Below are 15093 nucleotides of genomic sequence, written 5' to 3'. Positions count from 1 at the left end.
TTTATTTGTATATTTTAGATTTAAGTTTTTTGTAATCTTATACTTTTGTCATTTTTAGCAGTTTTTGTTTTTAAAAAAATAGATTTCTTTTATTTCACTTTTAGTCATTTTAATACTTGCCATTTAAGTTTTTATCTAATTATTTTATTTATGTTATATTTTAATTAACACATTTTTTATATAGTTTTAGATTTTATAGTTTTAGGGGCTGTCAAGCTCCAAAAAGGACAAAATAAACACAAAAATAACATTAGTTAATACAGCTTATTCCAAGTCCTGGGGCACATTCAAGCTCAAACCGGTGCGCAACATTTTTCTACGGTTTGAACAACATGTTTCCTGGAAACGGTGTGCAACGGGGTTACATTTTCTCTTGTTTGGTGGGTGTGTCAAAAATGTCAGCCCAATCAGCAGCAATATTTATTTAAACCACGTGGTATTAAAGAGACAGCTCGCACAATGGATCCAAGTAAAGTCATTTACAAATGCGTCCACTGCAGCTCGGTATACGCAACAACTGAAGATATTAGAAGACATGTTTGTTGTAAGAGTTTTATAGTAAAAATATAGCATATCAATTCTTCAAAAAGAACACAAAGAATGGCCTTCTCAGCTGCCATAGTTGCAACTCTTGCGTCATCAGAACAGGGTGCTCAACGCACCACCGTTTCCATTTAAAAAACATTTTGCAATGTTTTGTCGGGGCAGAACGCAGCCCTGACATAAGGTGTGTTCGACATCGGCTGTGGCTGGATGTAACCGATCGGCGAGATTAGCCGCGTGCAGGCAGGGAGGAGCTGAAAACGGAGACGTTAAGTCGGACACTTTCTGCTTCCCGTAGTTACGCTCGTGCTGCATTTGCATCGGTTTGCATACTTTATCACAGCTGAAGTGAAATAAATGCAGTATTTGACTAATACACTGATGTTTCAGAGACCTTTTCATTCAAAACTTTATGTACTGCTTACAGCGTCTGTTTTTACAAGAATAAAGTTCAACATAAGCATATGTTATTTAAACAATGAAGTGGGATCTACGTTTTTTATCCATTTTATTTTGATAAACATGACACAATATAACATCGCGACTACATGAAAAGAGCTTTAACTGTCATAAAAACACAGATTTTTGAGCATTAGTGGAGCTGAAGGCGTGACAATAAACACGAAACACACGTGATCGTTGTCATGCAGTGAATCCGGCCAATCATGAAACAGCTGTGTCGTCATCAGCGCTCGTGCAGCTCCTCTTAAGAAACTGCACTGGCTAACTCAGGCGGCTGATCTCGAATCGCTCTCGTGGTACTTTAAAGCCATATGTCACAGTCACATGACGTCAGCGCTGTCTTAATTCGGACAACATTTCTTACCGGCATGCACTGCTTCAAGTCAGCCGCCGATCGGTCTTTGCGGCGCTGCATCAAGTCGAACAAGCCTATAGTCACTGCCCCATTTGACCCTCCCCTAAAGCTCTCATTTGTTTCCAGAATTTTAAAATGAAATGTCACATGGTTACCACACATGTGACAACCAATGTCTTTTGATGGCAATGATGTTAACGCACCATTTTTCAATTGTTTGATAGTCGTTTCATGACTTTATTTGGAGCTCTACAGCCCCTGGTGACTATAAACTGTTGTTGAAAGGCAACAGTTCTTCCGGTGTCCAAAAAAAAAACATCAAGTGGGATTGGAATGACATGATGGGGAGTAGCCTAAATTACTATTTTTTGGGGTCAGCTGTTCCTTTAAAACTTAGATCAACCAGATAACATGAGCTGTTTAGTTTAGTTTACTAGCTAAGTTCTCCTTATCCATGGAAACATCTGACTTTCCATTTGTCATAAGATTCCAAACATTTGTAGACAGGATATTGTAATTAGATGCACCTGTTGGCATGTTCCTCTGTGGGTGTGGTTCTTCCAGCATGGGCTTCTCTCTGACTGTCTGTCTCTGTGCTGCTTGAGTGTTTTGCATAACCTTTGCTTTGGGATAACGCCACAAACATCAAACAAGGAAAGGCTGAGCTCTCCTCTAACACACATGTTGCACTGAAGCGGTAAGAGGATACAAGAGCATGTCTTTATTTGCCTATGGGGTTGGTGAGGTTTGCTCATAGTGTTATGAGGACACAGTTCAGAAGGCAGGGTTGGTCTTAAACTACTCAAGGTTTGGTCTACACTGTTTATTTTGGATCATCTTGCAAGGTTCATGAAGCCTCTGTCAATTAACCTAGGTGAAACAGAGTCAGCCATTTTGGCTCTGAGCATCTGATATGTGGCTGGAGATTTTTGCTGTTTAAGCCACTTAGGGTTGGATAAGCTGTATGCAAGTGCATTAATTTGTACTGCTGATCACCAGAGACTGAAGCTATGGTGTCATCTCTCATGGGAGCACAGGCAGTGCAGTAACAAACTGCCGATTAACACACTTTGTAGAGAGCTGCAGCTGTGCATATACTACAAAACAACAAATCCATGAGTGAATCATGCTAGATTTGGTTTTGTAACATTTTTAGACATGATCTGTGATATAGTAGGTGATCAATGCTAATTCACTATACATTATAGTGAATTTAATCAATGCATTGTAGCCATGTGATCTTCTCTCTTTGATTTTGCTGTCAGTGTTTGAGCCATCGGCCTTTTCCTCATATTTGTTTGCTTGGAGTAAACCAAGCCCTCGCTGAGTTCATATATATACTCAGCAATACTTTGTTTTGTTGAAACAGCCCGTGTTGTAGTGTATGTGTACTCAAGCAAATCTCTTATTGCGTGGGCTTTACTATTTTCAGAGACCAGAACTGACAGATGAAAAGCTGACTCAACAATGAGCATTAGAGCTTTGAACTATTTAGAGCATTAAGAAATTGGAGCATTCACTATATAACAGTTTTCTGATTTTGATTTTATTTATACCATCTATCCATGCATCCATCCATCCATCCACCCATCTATCCAACCATCCATCCAACCACCCACCCATCCATCCATCCATCCATTCATCCATCCATCCACCCACCCACCCACCAAACCATCCATCCATCCATCCATTCCTCCACCAACCCATCCATCCATCAACCCATCCATCCATCCATCCATCCATCCATCCCTCCACCAACCCACCCATCCATCAACCCATCCATCCACCCACCCAACCACCAACCCACCCATCCATCCTTCCACCCATCCATCCACCCAACCATCCATCCATCCACCCACCCATCCATCCACACATCCATCCACCCAACCACCCATCCATCCACCCATCCATCAACCCATCCATCCATCAACCCATCCATCCACACATCCATCCACCCAACCACCCATCCATCCACCCATCCACCCACCCATCCATCAACCCATCCATCCATCAACCCATCCATACACCCATCCATCAACCCATCCATCCACACATCCATCCACCCAACCATCCATCCACCCATCCACCCACCCATCCATCAACCCATCCATCCACCCATCCATCAACCCATCCATCCACACATCCATCCACCCAACCACCCATCCACCCACCCATCCATCAACCCATCCATCCACCCACCCATCCATCCACACATCCATCCACCCAACCACCCATCCATCCACCCATCCACCCACCCATCCATCAACCCATCCATCCATCAACCCATCCATCCATCAACCCATCCATCATCCACCCACCCATCCATCAACCCATCCATCCACCCATCCATCCACCCACCCATCCCTCCACCCACCCATCCCTCCACCAACCCACCCATCCATCAACCCACCCATCCATCAACCCATCCATCATCCACCCACCCATCCATCAACCCATCCATCCACCCACCCATCCCTCCACCAACCCACCCATCCATCAACCCATCCATCCTTCCATCATCCACCCACCCATCCACACATCCATCCATCCATCCACCCACCCACCCACCCATCCATCCACACATCCATCCATCCACCCATCCACCCACCCATCCATCAACCCATCCATCCATCCATCCACCCACCCATCCACACATCCATCCATCCATCCACCCACCCATCCATCCACCCATCCACCCACCCATCCATCAACCCATCCATCCATCCCTCCACCAACCCACCCATCCATCAACCCTTCCATCCATCCATCCACCCACCCATCCATCAACCCATCCATCCATCCACCCACCCATCCATCCACCCACCCATCCATCCACACATCCATCCATCCACCCACCCATCCCTCCACCAACCCACCCATCCATCAACCCACCCATCCATCAACCCATCCATCATCCACCCACCCATCCATCAACCCATCCATCCATCCACCCATTCCTCCATCCACCCACCCATCCATCAACCCATCCATCCTTCCATCATCCACCCACCCATCCATCCACCCACCCATCCACACATCCATCCATCCATCCATCCATCCACCCACCCATCCATCCACACATCCATCCATCCACCCACCCATCCATCAACCCATCCATCCATCCATCCATCTATCCATCCCTCCACCAACCCACCCATCCATCAACCCTTCCATCCATCCACCCACCCATCCATCCACACATCCATCCACCCAACCATCCATCCATCCACCCACCCATCCTCGCATGTTTGAGAATTCAGCAGAAATCTTCATGTACAGATTTTGTGTGGGACTACCGCCCCCATTATCTCCTTACGTCATTCATTTTTCATTGACTTTTTGACCGTCTCCCCTTTTGGCTTTACTGTCAGTATGTATTAGAGCCACTGGCCTCCATTTCCTCCTCATGGTTGCTACTCTTGCTGAGTTCATACTTGTTTGGAAGCCCATGCAGTGGTGTGTGTGTGTGTGTGTGTGTGTGTGTGTGTGTGTGTGTGTGTGTGTGTGTGTGTGTGTGTGTGTGTGTGTGTATATATACAGCCTTTTATGATTTTCAGACACAGACATTCACCGATTGCTTGAATGTATTTAGAGGCATAAATGTTATTCAGTCATTTTAGAGGAAATAATTTAAAGATTTTTCCTATCGTTATTGTTGTGCTGCATGATGTTTGTGTGCAGACTTGCATGTGGTTGATGAACCAACATTTTGCCATGATCAGCTGCTAGAATTATTTCTGCATTTGCTCTGAGTTCTTCCTCTTGAGTGTGAGGTGTTAAAATTAGCCTATTATTTGAATACCAGTTTGATTTGGTTTGGAAAAGAGAAGTTGGTCTTAAATTATAACTATTACAGTTGAATGGTATTAAGTGTCTTATTTTTTCTTTCACTTTTGTTTACACAAAAATGGCTTATTTGCCATGATGTTTGATCTCTTGTGTGTGGACTTGGGAACAATTTAAAAAAACAACAACTTTGTTTTATTGTAATGCTGACCAGTTTATATCAGTATTTCTTTTAACCACCCAGTCTTTTTACATACCTAAACACCCTATAAATATTATTAATTGTGGGGCAATTTTTACCCATTTCTTACTCGTCTTGTTTTATGTGGAGATCTCTATGTGTGGACTTATGTGGTGTTATTCTTAAATTTAATTATGCACATTTTTACATGTGAAATAAGACATTTATTTATTATTAAAGGGATTGTTCACCCAAGCAAATTGTCATCATTTACTGACTTTCGTCTGCAGGACACAAAAGAAGATATTTTGGACCCCATTGACTTTCATTGGAGACTAAAACACTGAGATTCTGTTTATAATATATTCTTTTGTGTTCCGCAGAAGAAAGCAAGCCATAAAGGTTTGGAATGACAAGAAAGTAAATAATGACAATTTTAAATTTTTCCTTTAAGAAGCCATTTTCCTCATGGATTCCTAAAGTTTCCCAGGTTTAGAAAAGATGTATATTCCCGGTTTCACAGACAAGGCTTGCAACTTGCACGACATCTCTTACAATATATCAGTGCCATTGTTTTCTCTCAAAATGAAACGTAAAGGCACGTTTATAAAAGCTACTTAAATATCCTGATTGAACTAAAGCCAACTCCTGGCTTAATCTAGACCCTGTCTGTGAAACTGAGCCATAAACACACACAATAATTGCTAAAGTCTTCCTGTTTGGTAAAACTGTATACATTTTAAAAAGCATATGCAGCCAACAGTAAGCATGGATAATTCAGACAGGGAATGGAGGACGAAGCAGAGGCCAAAACAGACTGTGTTTCTGTTACCGTGTCTGTGCTGATTAAATCTGGATGATAAGGGGGTGTGGTGACATGAATATCCCCCGAGTATAGCTAACCGCTACTGCTAACGGCTGACTAGACGTTCGTCTATCCCCCCACAGGCCAGAGAACGTGACGACTGTCGACACTGATGTAGGTTAATGATGGGAGATTGTCCCACTGGCATGAGAGACTTTCTATCTCCGGACATTATCAGGGAAAATGAGTGAAAAACGTAGACAAAAAAAGCGAAAACACAATCTCATTGGTAAACTATTTAGTATGTTATTCAAAGGAAATGCCTGATCTTATGACGGAGCATTTCATTGCTTTCTCCTCATCTTTGGGATTTTATTTTAATTATGAAAAGGAAATCCCCCCCTCTTTTTGTAGCTTCAGAGCCTGCAGAGGAAGTTCTTGCATCCTTGTTGTTGTTGTTGTTGTTGTTGTTTGTTGTTTTGTAATAAACCAGACATGTTGTCATAGTAATATCCTGTGGAGCTGTGGACGGTGTTGTATTCATGTCTCTGTGTGTTCCTGGGACTTACAACATGGTTGTTTTCTATGCAGGTGTTTGTCAGAAAACTACCTTTTGTCTTTTGGGCTAATTTAAGCTTGTTTCCTGTTTCATTATAGGCTTGGTGATCAAAAGAGCAAGCACAAAATAAAACTGGTTTATCATTTTTGCAATAAAAAGTATGGTAACACTTTACAGTAAGGTTTCATTGGTTAAAGATGACCTATTATGCCCTTTTTCAAAGTCTTGATTTTGTTTTTCATGCTTGAACACTTTTACATATTTTGCAATATTGCAGCACCTCTCTTCCCAGTCCATCAGTAACACTCTGTTTAGTTCCTGTCTCTAAGAAGCCCCTCCTTCCGAAAAGCACATTTGTCGGCTGGACAAGTGTGTTGTGATTGGTCAACAGCTTCAAGTGTGTTTTGGAAATGTCACACCTCTTAAAGGGATAGTTCACCCAAAAATGAAAATTATCCCATGATTTACTCACCCTCAAGCCAGATTATCTTCTTTCGGGCGAACACAATCGGACATATATTTAAAAATATCCTTTCTCCTCAAAGCTTTATAATAGTTGTGAATGGGGGGGCCACATATTGAAGCAAAAATAAAATGCATCCATCCATAATAAAAGTAATTCATATGGCTCCAGTGGGTTAATAAAGGCCTTTTGAAGCGAAGCAATGCGTTTTGTATGTTTCTGCGCATTTTATTTACTTACAATCCCCTAAACTAACATTGTAAGGTCATGTATGTGTGCCAACAGGCACGTGAATCCAGTGGTTGTTTGTGATTTGAAACTCGTTTATCTCATGAATCTGATCTTTGTTGTATTCTCTGTGAACTGAGGATTGGATTGGTTGCTGTTTGATCTTTAGATGTGCTGCTGTGACCAAACCCATGCAAATAGCCACTACAGACTGCATGAGACTGATCACATGACCAGCCGTGTGCGTGTATATCTGACATTTGCCACCGGCATCATCTGAAAGGATGTTTTGATGCGTCGGATGATCATTGTGCTGAGCTGACATGAGTTGCACTTTCATTCTCAAGTGATCTGAAAATTCCCGCTTTCTGGTAAATTTGCAGTCATATGCTCACACCAGCATTTGGTTCCCTCAGGTCTGCTGATTGACTGTAATCAGGGATTGTTCCCTTTTTTTTTCTAAAGCCTTCTGCCTTGTACTGCTTTAGTTTCAGGTGGAGTTGAGAAATCTGGCTATGGATTTATGGGGGTCCCTGTATTTCTACAGTAATACAAGAATTACCGGAAAACAACTATTATGAAAGACAATTTCCTCCTAAGATACAAAGAATCATGTGCTTTCCTAAAAGTGGTTCTCAGTAAAAATTCATCCCTCCCTTGTGACTCAAACAAACACGAGTTTGTTTGAAAGAAGTTCTTAAACCCACATGCACCTGAAATACCACAATCATATAAAAACTAATGAACTACGAGTCAGAAATCAGGTTACATGTCGAAAATTTAATAATAACAACAATAATAATATATTTATTATAAACAATGATGCCAATACCAATAATAATAATAATAGATAAAAATGAACAATAATAAATAATAATAATACATTTAAAAGTAACACATTAAATTAGGGATGAACCGATATTATTTTTTGGGGCTGATAGCGATTTTAACTAACAGTTATTGGCCATTCTGATATTTGTCGCTTGCTCTCTTATTTTTGCCATTAACATTTGTCATTAAAATAGATTTGATCATGTTTTAAATCAGCATTAAGTTATACTAGCTAGTTTATTGCTGCATCATCAAATAATTTATAATGAACATAAATTGGATCCATTTAACATTCAGCAGGCCAACATAAACACATAAATACAACAGAACAAAGATACATATGAAATAAACAGAGATTTTAGCTAAGTTTAACAGTTTTAAGGTACAGAAAGTAAACAAATGTAAAATAACTGCATATTCTTCATCTTATAAATTAAATCAATATATTATTATTACATTGAGATGTATTTAAATTCTACTGTACAATAAAACGTAATATATTTCTGTCACAATTACTTCGTTAAACTGAACTTTTATTTTGATTTGATTGGATTGGATTGGATTGGACCTTCGAGTTTCTGTGTGTTTATGATATGACGATAGATTTTCTCAAATGAAACGCTAAAATGCTCACGAAGTGACTCTGGAGATGAAGTTCATGCATTCATGTCCTCATATAATAATTAATTAAAAAATACTGAAAATGTCATGAATGTGGATGGAATACAGTATTTTACTTTAATATAGATACTACAATTTTAAAACTGTATGCTTTAAGGGACTGTATGTTAAAGGTTGAGCTTTTTTTAACATACTTTATCCATTTAAAATGCCTCTTTTTTTAAAAAAAGTGAAATTTGCACTTTACAATCCCTTTCATGTTCTTCATGTTTGCTATAAAAGAAACTGCTGGTTTTATAGAAGCTTGTAATTGTTTTCCAGTAATATAATGTAGGATTATTGTTTATTAAAGGGGCTGATCACCTTTACAAGGGCAAATATAACGTCAGGTAATCCATCATCAGACTCTTCCCTCCCTGTTCTGATCACTGGATTTGTTGGATACACATTACGTTACGTAATTTACACATCTATCTAATCTTAGCATATGAACTATCAGTTTCATTTTCTGCTGAATGGCTCAGAGAGACCAGAGTCTGCCAGAAACAGGATGTCTGACCGAAGACTCCTGTTTTTCTCATTATAACTGCTGCAGTGCTGTAAATTATGAAGGACGGCCATATGTATCCTGTCGTGCTATACTCTACATTTATCTGAATCAATAGGCCTTGAGTCTATTTTTACTGCCGTCCGACTGTATGTTCAGCAGACTGTAGATATTGCGACATCAGATTTGCGGTTTTGCTCATCACAGTTCAATTTCAGTTTAGTTGCAGATTAGGTTATCAGTTTTCATTTTAACTTGTTTAATTTTTAGTAATGTTTTGCGCTTTTGTCATTTTTATTAGTTTTTTTTAAAAAGCTTTAATTGATTTTTATTTCAGTTTTGAAAAAAACAAAAAAACCTTTTTATTTCCAGCCTAAATCATTACAATTATTTTATACTCAGTTATTTAACTTTGCTGTATCTAAGTAGATTTGCTGTTATTTGCACTGGAGCCCAGAGGATCTAGCTCACTGGCATAGTGTTACTGATAAGGCACAGAAAGGGACATTGTGTTTGTCTTTCTAAAAGTGAAGGCCAGCCTTTCTTAAATAATCTGTAGTGTGTGAGTGTCTCAGACGAGCGTGGAGTGGGTATATATAGACGGACACAAGATCTAAGAGGAGAGAGCCAGGGGATTTCCAGCAAGAGTGTCTAGAACTTGACCTGCATTTTAAAGTCCTCCTGTTGTTTGCGGCCTATGACCTTCAGGCAATGAGAGAGCCTTGAGATGAAGATTGCATATTACAAAGATCACAGCGAAAGTATACTTTCCCAGACAGCACCGACCCAGATACACCTTTCTGTAAACTTATCTGTGATATTGTCTGAAAATAACGTGTAGCGCATTAAAATGCATGACACGGTGTCGTCGTGTAACTAAACGCAATGCTCTAAGAATAGAGTAGAAAAAACACACAATGGAGAATATATTTAATGAAGCTTTTCTAATATTGCCAGTCTTTGCTATTGTTCTGCTATTTTATAAGTATAAAAAGCTTGTTTTGATGTGTCTAAATCTATTTTGTTTCCATTGAACGCTTGCGCTCTCTCTCTTTCTTTCTCTCTCTCTCTCTCTCTCTCTCTCTCTCTCTCTCTCTCTCTCTCTCTCTCTCTCTCTCTCTCTCTCTCTCTCTCTCTCTCTCTCTCTCTCTCTCTCTCTCTCTCTCTCTCTCTCTCTCTCTCTCTCTCGCTGAAGCATTTTGAGATCCATCAAAGGCTTTGCAGAACTATAGAGCTGTTTAATTCACAGCAGTGGACTCTCTCTGCACAGACTCCAGCCACAAACAGGTGGTCGTGTGTGTGTGTGTGTGTGTGTGTGTGTGTGTGTGTGTGTGTGTGTGTGTGTCTGTCTCTCTCTTTCCCAGGCTATTTGTGAATACAGACTTACAGGGCCATTCACTGTGCTCTTATGGATTGCTTGCTGATTTCCCTGACACTATAAGGTTTCTCATATAAAAGATGTTGAACTGTGTGTGTGGCACCCCTGCAGATCCGTATGTGAGAACACAGTGCAGAGTAAAAAAAAACAAAACAAATAACAACAAAAAAAATCAAATGGAACAAATATTTGAGTGGTAACACTTTACAATAAGGTTCCATTTGTTAACATGAGTTAACATAAAGTAATAAACATGAATTATTAAAATCAGTTGTATCTGTTAAAAATGTGTTCTGAAGATGAACGGCGCTCTTACGCGTTTGGAACGACATGAGTGTGAGTCATTAATGACATAATTTTCATTTTTGGGTGAACTAACCCTTTAATAAAGGCGTTCTGAAGCAAAGTGATGGGTTTTTGTAAGAAAAATATCCATATTTAAAACTTTGTTGGAAGCTTTGTTGGAAAATGGAAGCTTAACTAGCTTCCGGCTGTACGCATCAGTTTGCACCAGAAGAGTAACCCCTGACCCGACACATGAAGTAATGATGAATGCAGAAGCTCAGAGGACAGAGAAAAACAAAACACTGATCACAAATTTTAAAACAAGAAATTTTTAAGAGAAATGTCAGACGATTTCGAAATAAGAGTAGAGCTTGAGTTTGTTGCCCAGCCCTATTTGTTTGAACCACGAGAGGCATCTAAGCTTACGATACTCATACATCCTACGCCGTGTCAGAGGTCAGTCTTTTGGCATAAATCAATGCGTACGGCCCTCTGCCGGAAGCCTGTTATTATAGTTTGTAAAGTTTTGAATATGGATATTTTTCTTACAGAAACCCATCGCTTTGCTTCAGAAGGCCTTTATTAAGCCCCTGGAGCTGTACGGATTATTTGATGATGAATGGATGCACTTTTTTTGGACTTCAAAATTGTGAGCATCATTCACTACTATTATAAAGCCTGGAAGAGCAAGGATATTTTATAATATAACTCCAATTGTGTTTGTCTGAAAGAAGATAGTCATATACAACTAGGATGGCTTGAGGGTGAGTAAATCATTGGGTAATTTTAATTTTTGGGTGAACTAACCCTTTAACTAATGTTAACAAATATTAATAAATATTATATCAAATGCATTGCTCATTTAAAGTTAATGTTAGTTAATGCATTAACAAATGTTAACTAATGCGACCATATTGTAAAATGTTACCAATATATTATGGTAACATTTTTGATAAATAACAAGATAACGTTAATTAACGTAAAAAAATAAAAAGGGTTCATGTTGAATTGTAATAATGAACTAAAAGTTTACTATTTAAAAACTATTAAAAGGGATAAATTCAATATGAAAAATAGGACTAGCTACTGCAATAATTCTAACAATGAACTTTCATGTAGTAATTTTCTATTTCAGTTTTATTACTCTAATAATATCCTTTCTTTATGTGCCTTACTGGCATGGATGGCAAACACAGTATTTAAAATAAGAGTAAAATAACAGGTAACACTTTACAATAAGGTTCATTTGTTAACATTCGTTAATGTATTAACTAACATGAACTAACCATGAGCAATACATTTGTTATAGTGTTTGTTAATCTTTGTTAACATTAGTTAATGAAAACACAGTTATTTTAGTGCATTAACTAATGTTAACAAGATTTTAATAATGTATTAGTAAATGTTGAAATTAACAAAGATTAATAAATGCTGTATAAGTGCAGTTCATTATTAGTTCATGTTAACTAATGTAGTTAACTTATAACTAATGAGCCTTATTATTAACTGTTACCAAATAACAATAGTGCAAATTAAGTAAACAAGCAAAATACAACAAATAAAATAATTATATTAGACAAAAAAGTACAATACAATATTAAAAGGGATAAAGTAAAGCTGACTAAATATGCCAGTTACTGTAATAATAAACAGATTGTATGTACAGTATAGTAACATTCTCTCTCATTCACTTTAATAGAGCAGAGTATCATCATAGATGTTCATAGAGTAATGTAGACAGCTGTGATTTGTGTGCTCCGCCCCTCAGTCCAGCCCTAGTATTTTGATTGGCTCTCTATTATTAATCCACAGAGTAACAGAGAAAACTGCTCTCTTACCCCCATCCCTCTTTCTCCCTCTCTCCCTCAAACCTGTTAGCTGCAGGACGATTAGAGAGTGTGTGCGTATGTAAGAGCTTATCCTCTCCCCACACACACACACAGAGATCACTAAAGAATTGCATTCTGGTTTGTTTTAGCGGTTGCCTTGGGGCTTTTCCTCCCTTTAACTCCACCGTCTGTTGCTTCCACCTGCACATTGTGTGTGTGTGTGGCAGAGCAGCGAGGGGTGTAACCTGATGCCGGTGGAGTTCGTGTGTCTGCCTGTCCGTGTGTGTTGGGAGATGAGGATATGTGAAGTGCGTTGACGGACAGTTTAGCCTCGGTAATGCCCGGCTGCTTACGTAAGTCCTGCAGGAGGATGAAGCCCCAGAGATAGAGGCACCTGAGACAGGAGGGTGACCAGGAAAGGTGCACTCTGAGCAGGATGGAACTCAACCGAGTGTCCCTGCTCTGCCAGGACATTACCAGACTATGGCTGCAACTGAAAGTGATGACAGGTAGGGGACTGAACTAGTCTTTTTATAAGTAGAATGGAGTAATATATTGAAGCAGGTCAGACGTGTCCTGTGTGAAGTGCTCTTTTGTTTTCGGGCTTGCTCTTTTTATGTTTGTGGTTAATTTATTTATTTCAGTATGGTCAAGAAATGAACTTTAAGAGGGAGTTTAGTAACCTTTTGGGTTAAAACATCCCTGCAAGGCTGCCTTTATTTGATCAAAAATACAGAAAACAGTAAAATGGTGAACATTACAATTTTTACAGTTCACAACAACAGTTTTCTATTGGGTAAATTTATATTTATCATTCTGTTCTTGTTCTCTTTTTATACAGTGCCTTGATCTGAAAGTTATATGTTAAACTTTCCCACAATTCATTGACTTGCAAGTTAAATTGCCACCCTGAATTTGAACGTAACCCCCCACCCCCCTCCTTTTTTTGCTCTCAGATCGTGAGAAGCGTATTGTTTGTTGGTCAGCGGTTTGTAACAGTTTCACCCGTGCTCATTGGCTCTGGCCATTTGAGCGACTTTTAGCAACAGTCTGGGTTTATGCCAGCTTTCAGAACCCACTTGGACTGGCACCAGAAGTGTTGCTTCACATTCAATGCTTTGCTTCAAGCCTGTCAATACGCACAGTGGTGATCATGGTTTCCTCTTAGCTATGAATGCTCATCATGGACAAAATTTCACTGTGTATGCAAGTATTGGCACATCAGAAGATATTTGCTTATTGAATCTAGACTGGCGTGTTGTCAGTTTAACTATGACCTCAGGTTATATAAGACACTGTCAATTGAGTTTAGTTTAGCGTGAATGGAAATGTTGTGACATATCAAGTCATGTTAGATGATGAATCAGATGCTGAAATATGAGTTTTTCTCTTATGATGCTGAAGAAACTGAGAGCAGCTTTAATGAGGGAAATGTCAAACCCGAGCACAGATACCTGAGTGCTGCAGGGTGTATTTTTTACCATATATAGGGTGGCGTCCAAGAACACACTGTCTGTTTGCCATTAAAAATATGTGGGGTGTGACTTGTCTCTATTATGTTTGAGTAACTAGCACATTTCTGTTCTTTCGAGGGAGTGTGTATTTGATCCAGTGTATGTTATTATGTGTTCTTTCGTGATTTTAACTAGTTTTACATTTTCTGGATGCAAAAGTCGTCGTCACAATGCCAGGGTGTTGTGGATAGATGCCAGGGCATTCCTATGCTGTTGCTAAGGTGAAAGGGTTTTAGCATATTGCTGAGCAGGGTGTTCTGGGTGGATGACTACTCCCCAAATCAAAAGAGCACACCCTGGTACCTAAATATGGTACAGGTCTCTCCTTCAATACATATTTTTTTATAATCCACCAGGTGACAAATTGCTTTCTACATAACAGCGCCTGTTTTTCTAACAATTCCCACAATTTGAGAAATCCATTACTCGAATGGATGGGACGGGTTGCACACCAAAGTAATACACTACCATTCAAAATTGTGGGGTTGGTAAATAATAAAAAAACAAAAAACAAAAAAAAAATGAAAGTCTCTTAAGCTGGAATATTGTTACAAATTAAAATAGCTGTTTTCTTTGTTAATGTTTTAAAATGTAATGTATTCCTGTGATGACTGCAATTTCAGCATCATTACTCCAGTCTTCAGTGTCACATGATCCTTCAGAAATCATTCTAATAGCATGTCTTGTTTTTGCTGAGTTAGACACA

At 39.2% G+C, this 15093-nt stretch overlaps 1 protein-coding gene across 6 annotated transcripts in view; it reads left to right on the top strand.

The window, feature by feature from the left end:
• mcf2la (mcf.2 cell line derived transforming sequence-like a) overlaps positions 1-15093 on the top strand; it is an 83110-nt gene that overhangs the window by 12195 nt on the left and 55822 nt on the right. The window contains exon 1 of one of the 6 annotated variants that reach the window (XM_048196450.1): positions 1879-2057. The exons of 4 other annotated variants lie outside the window; for them this stretch is intronic. Coding sequence is in view for 1 of the 2 variants with exons in the window: in XM_048196446.1 (XP_048052403.1) it covers positions 13310-13382 (73 nt within the window). In the remaining variant the exon portion in view is untranslated. Of the gene's footprint in view, positions 1-1878; positions 2058-12888; positions 13383-15093 lie in introns of those variants that run through there. One more of the 6 variants, XM_048196446.1, reaches the window with a different exon arrangement.

This window comes from Megalobrama amblycephala, linkage group LG7 (genome assembly GCF_018812025.1).
Source record: "Megalobrama amblycephala isolate DHTTF-2021 linkage group LG7, ASM1881202v1, whole genome shotgun sequence".
Lineage (NCBI taxonomy): Eukaryota > Metazoa > Chordata > Actinopteri > Cypriniformes > Xenocyprididae > Megalobrama > Megalobrama amblycephala.
Note: the sequence above shows the minus strand (reverse complement) of the source record. Positions and strands in the feature narration are given on the sequence as shown.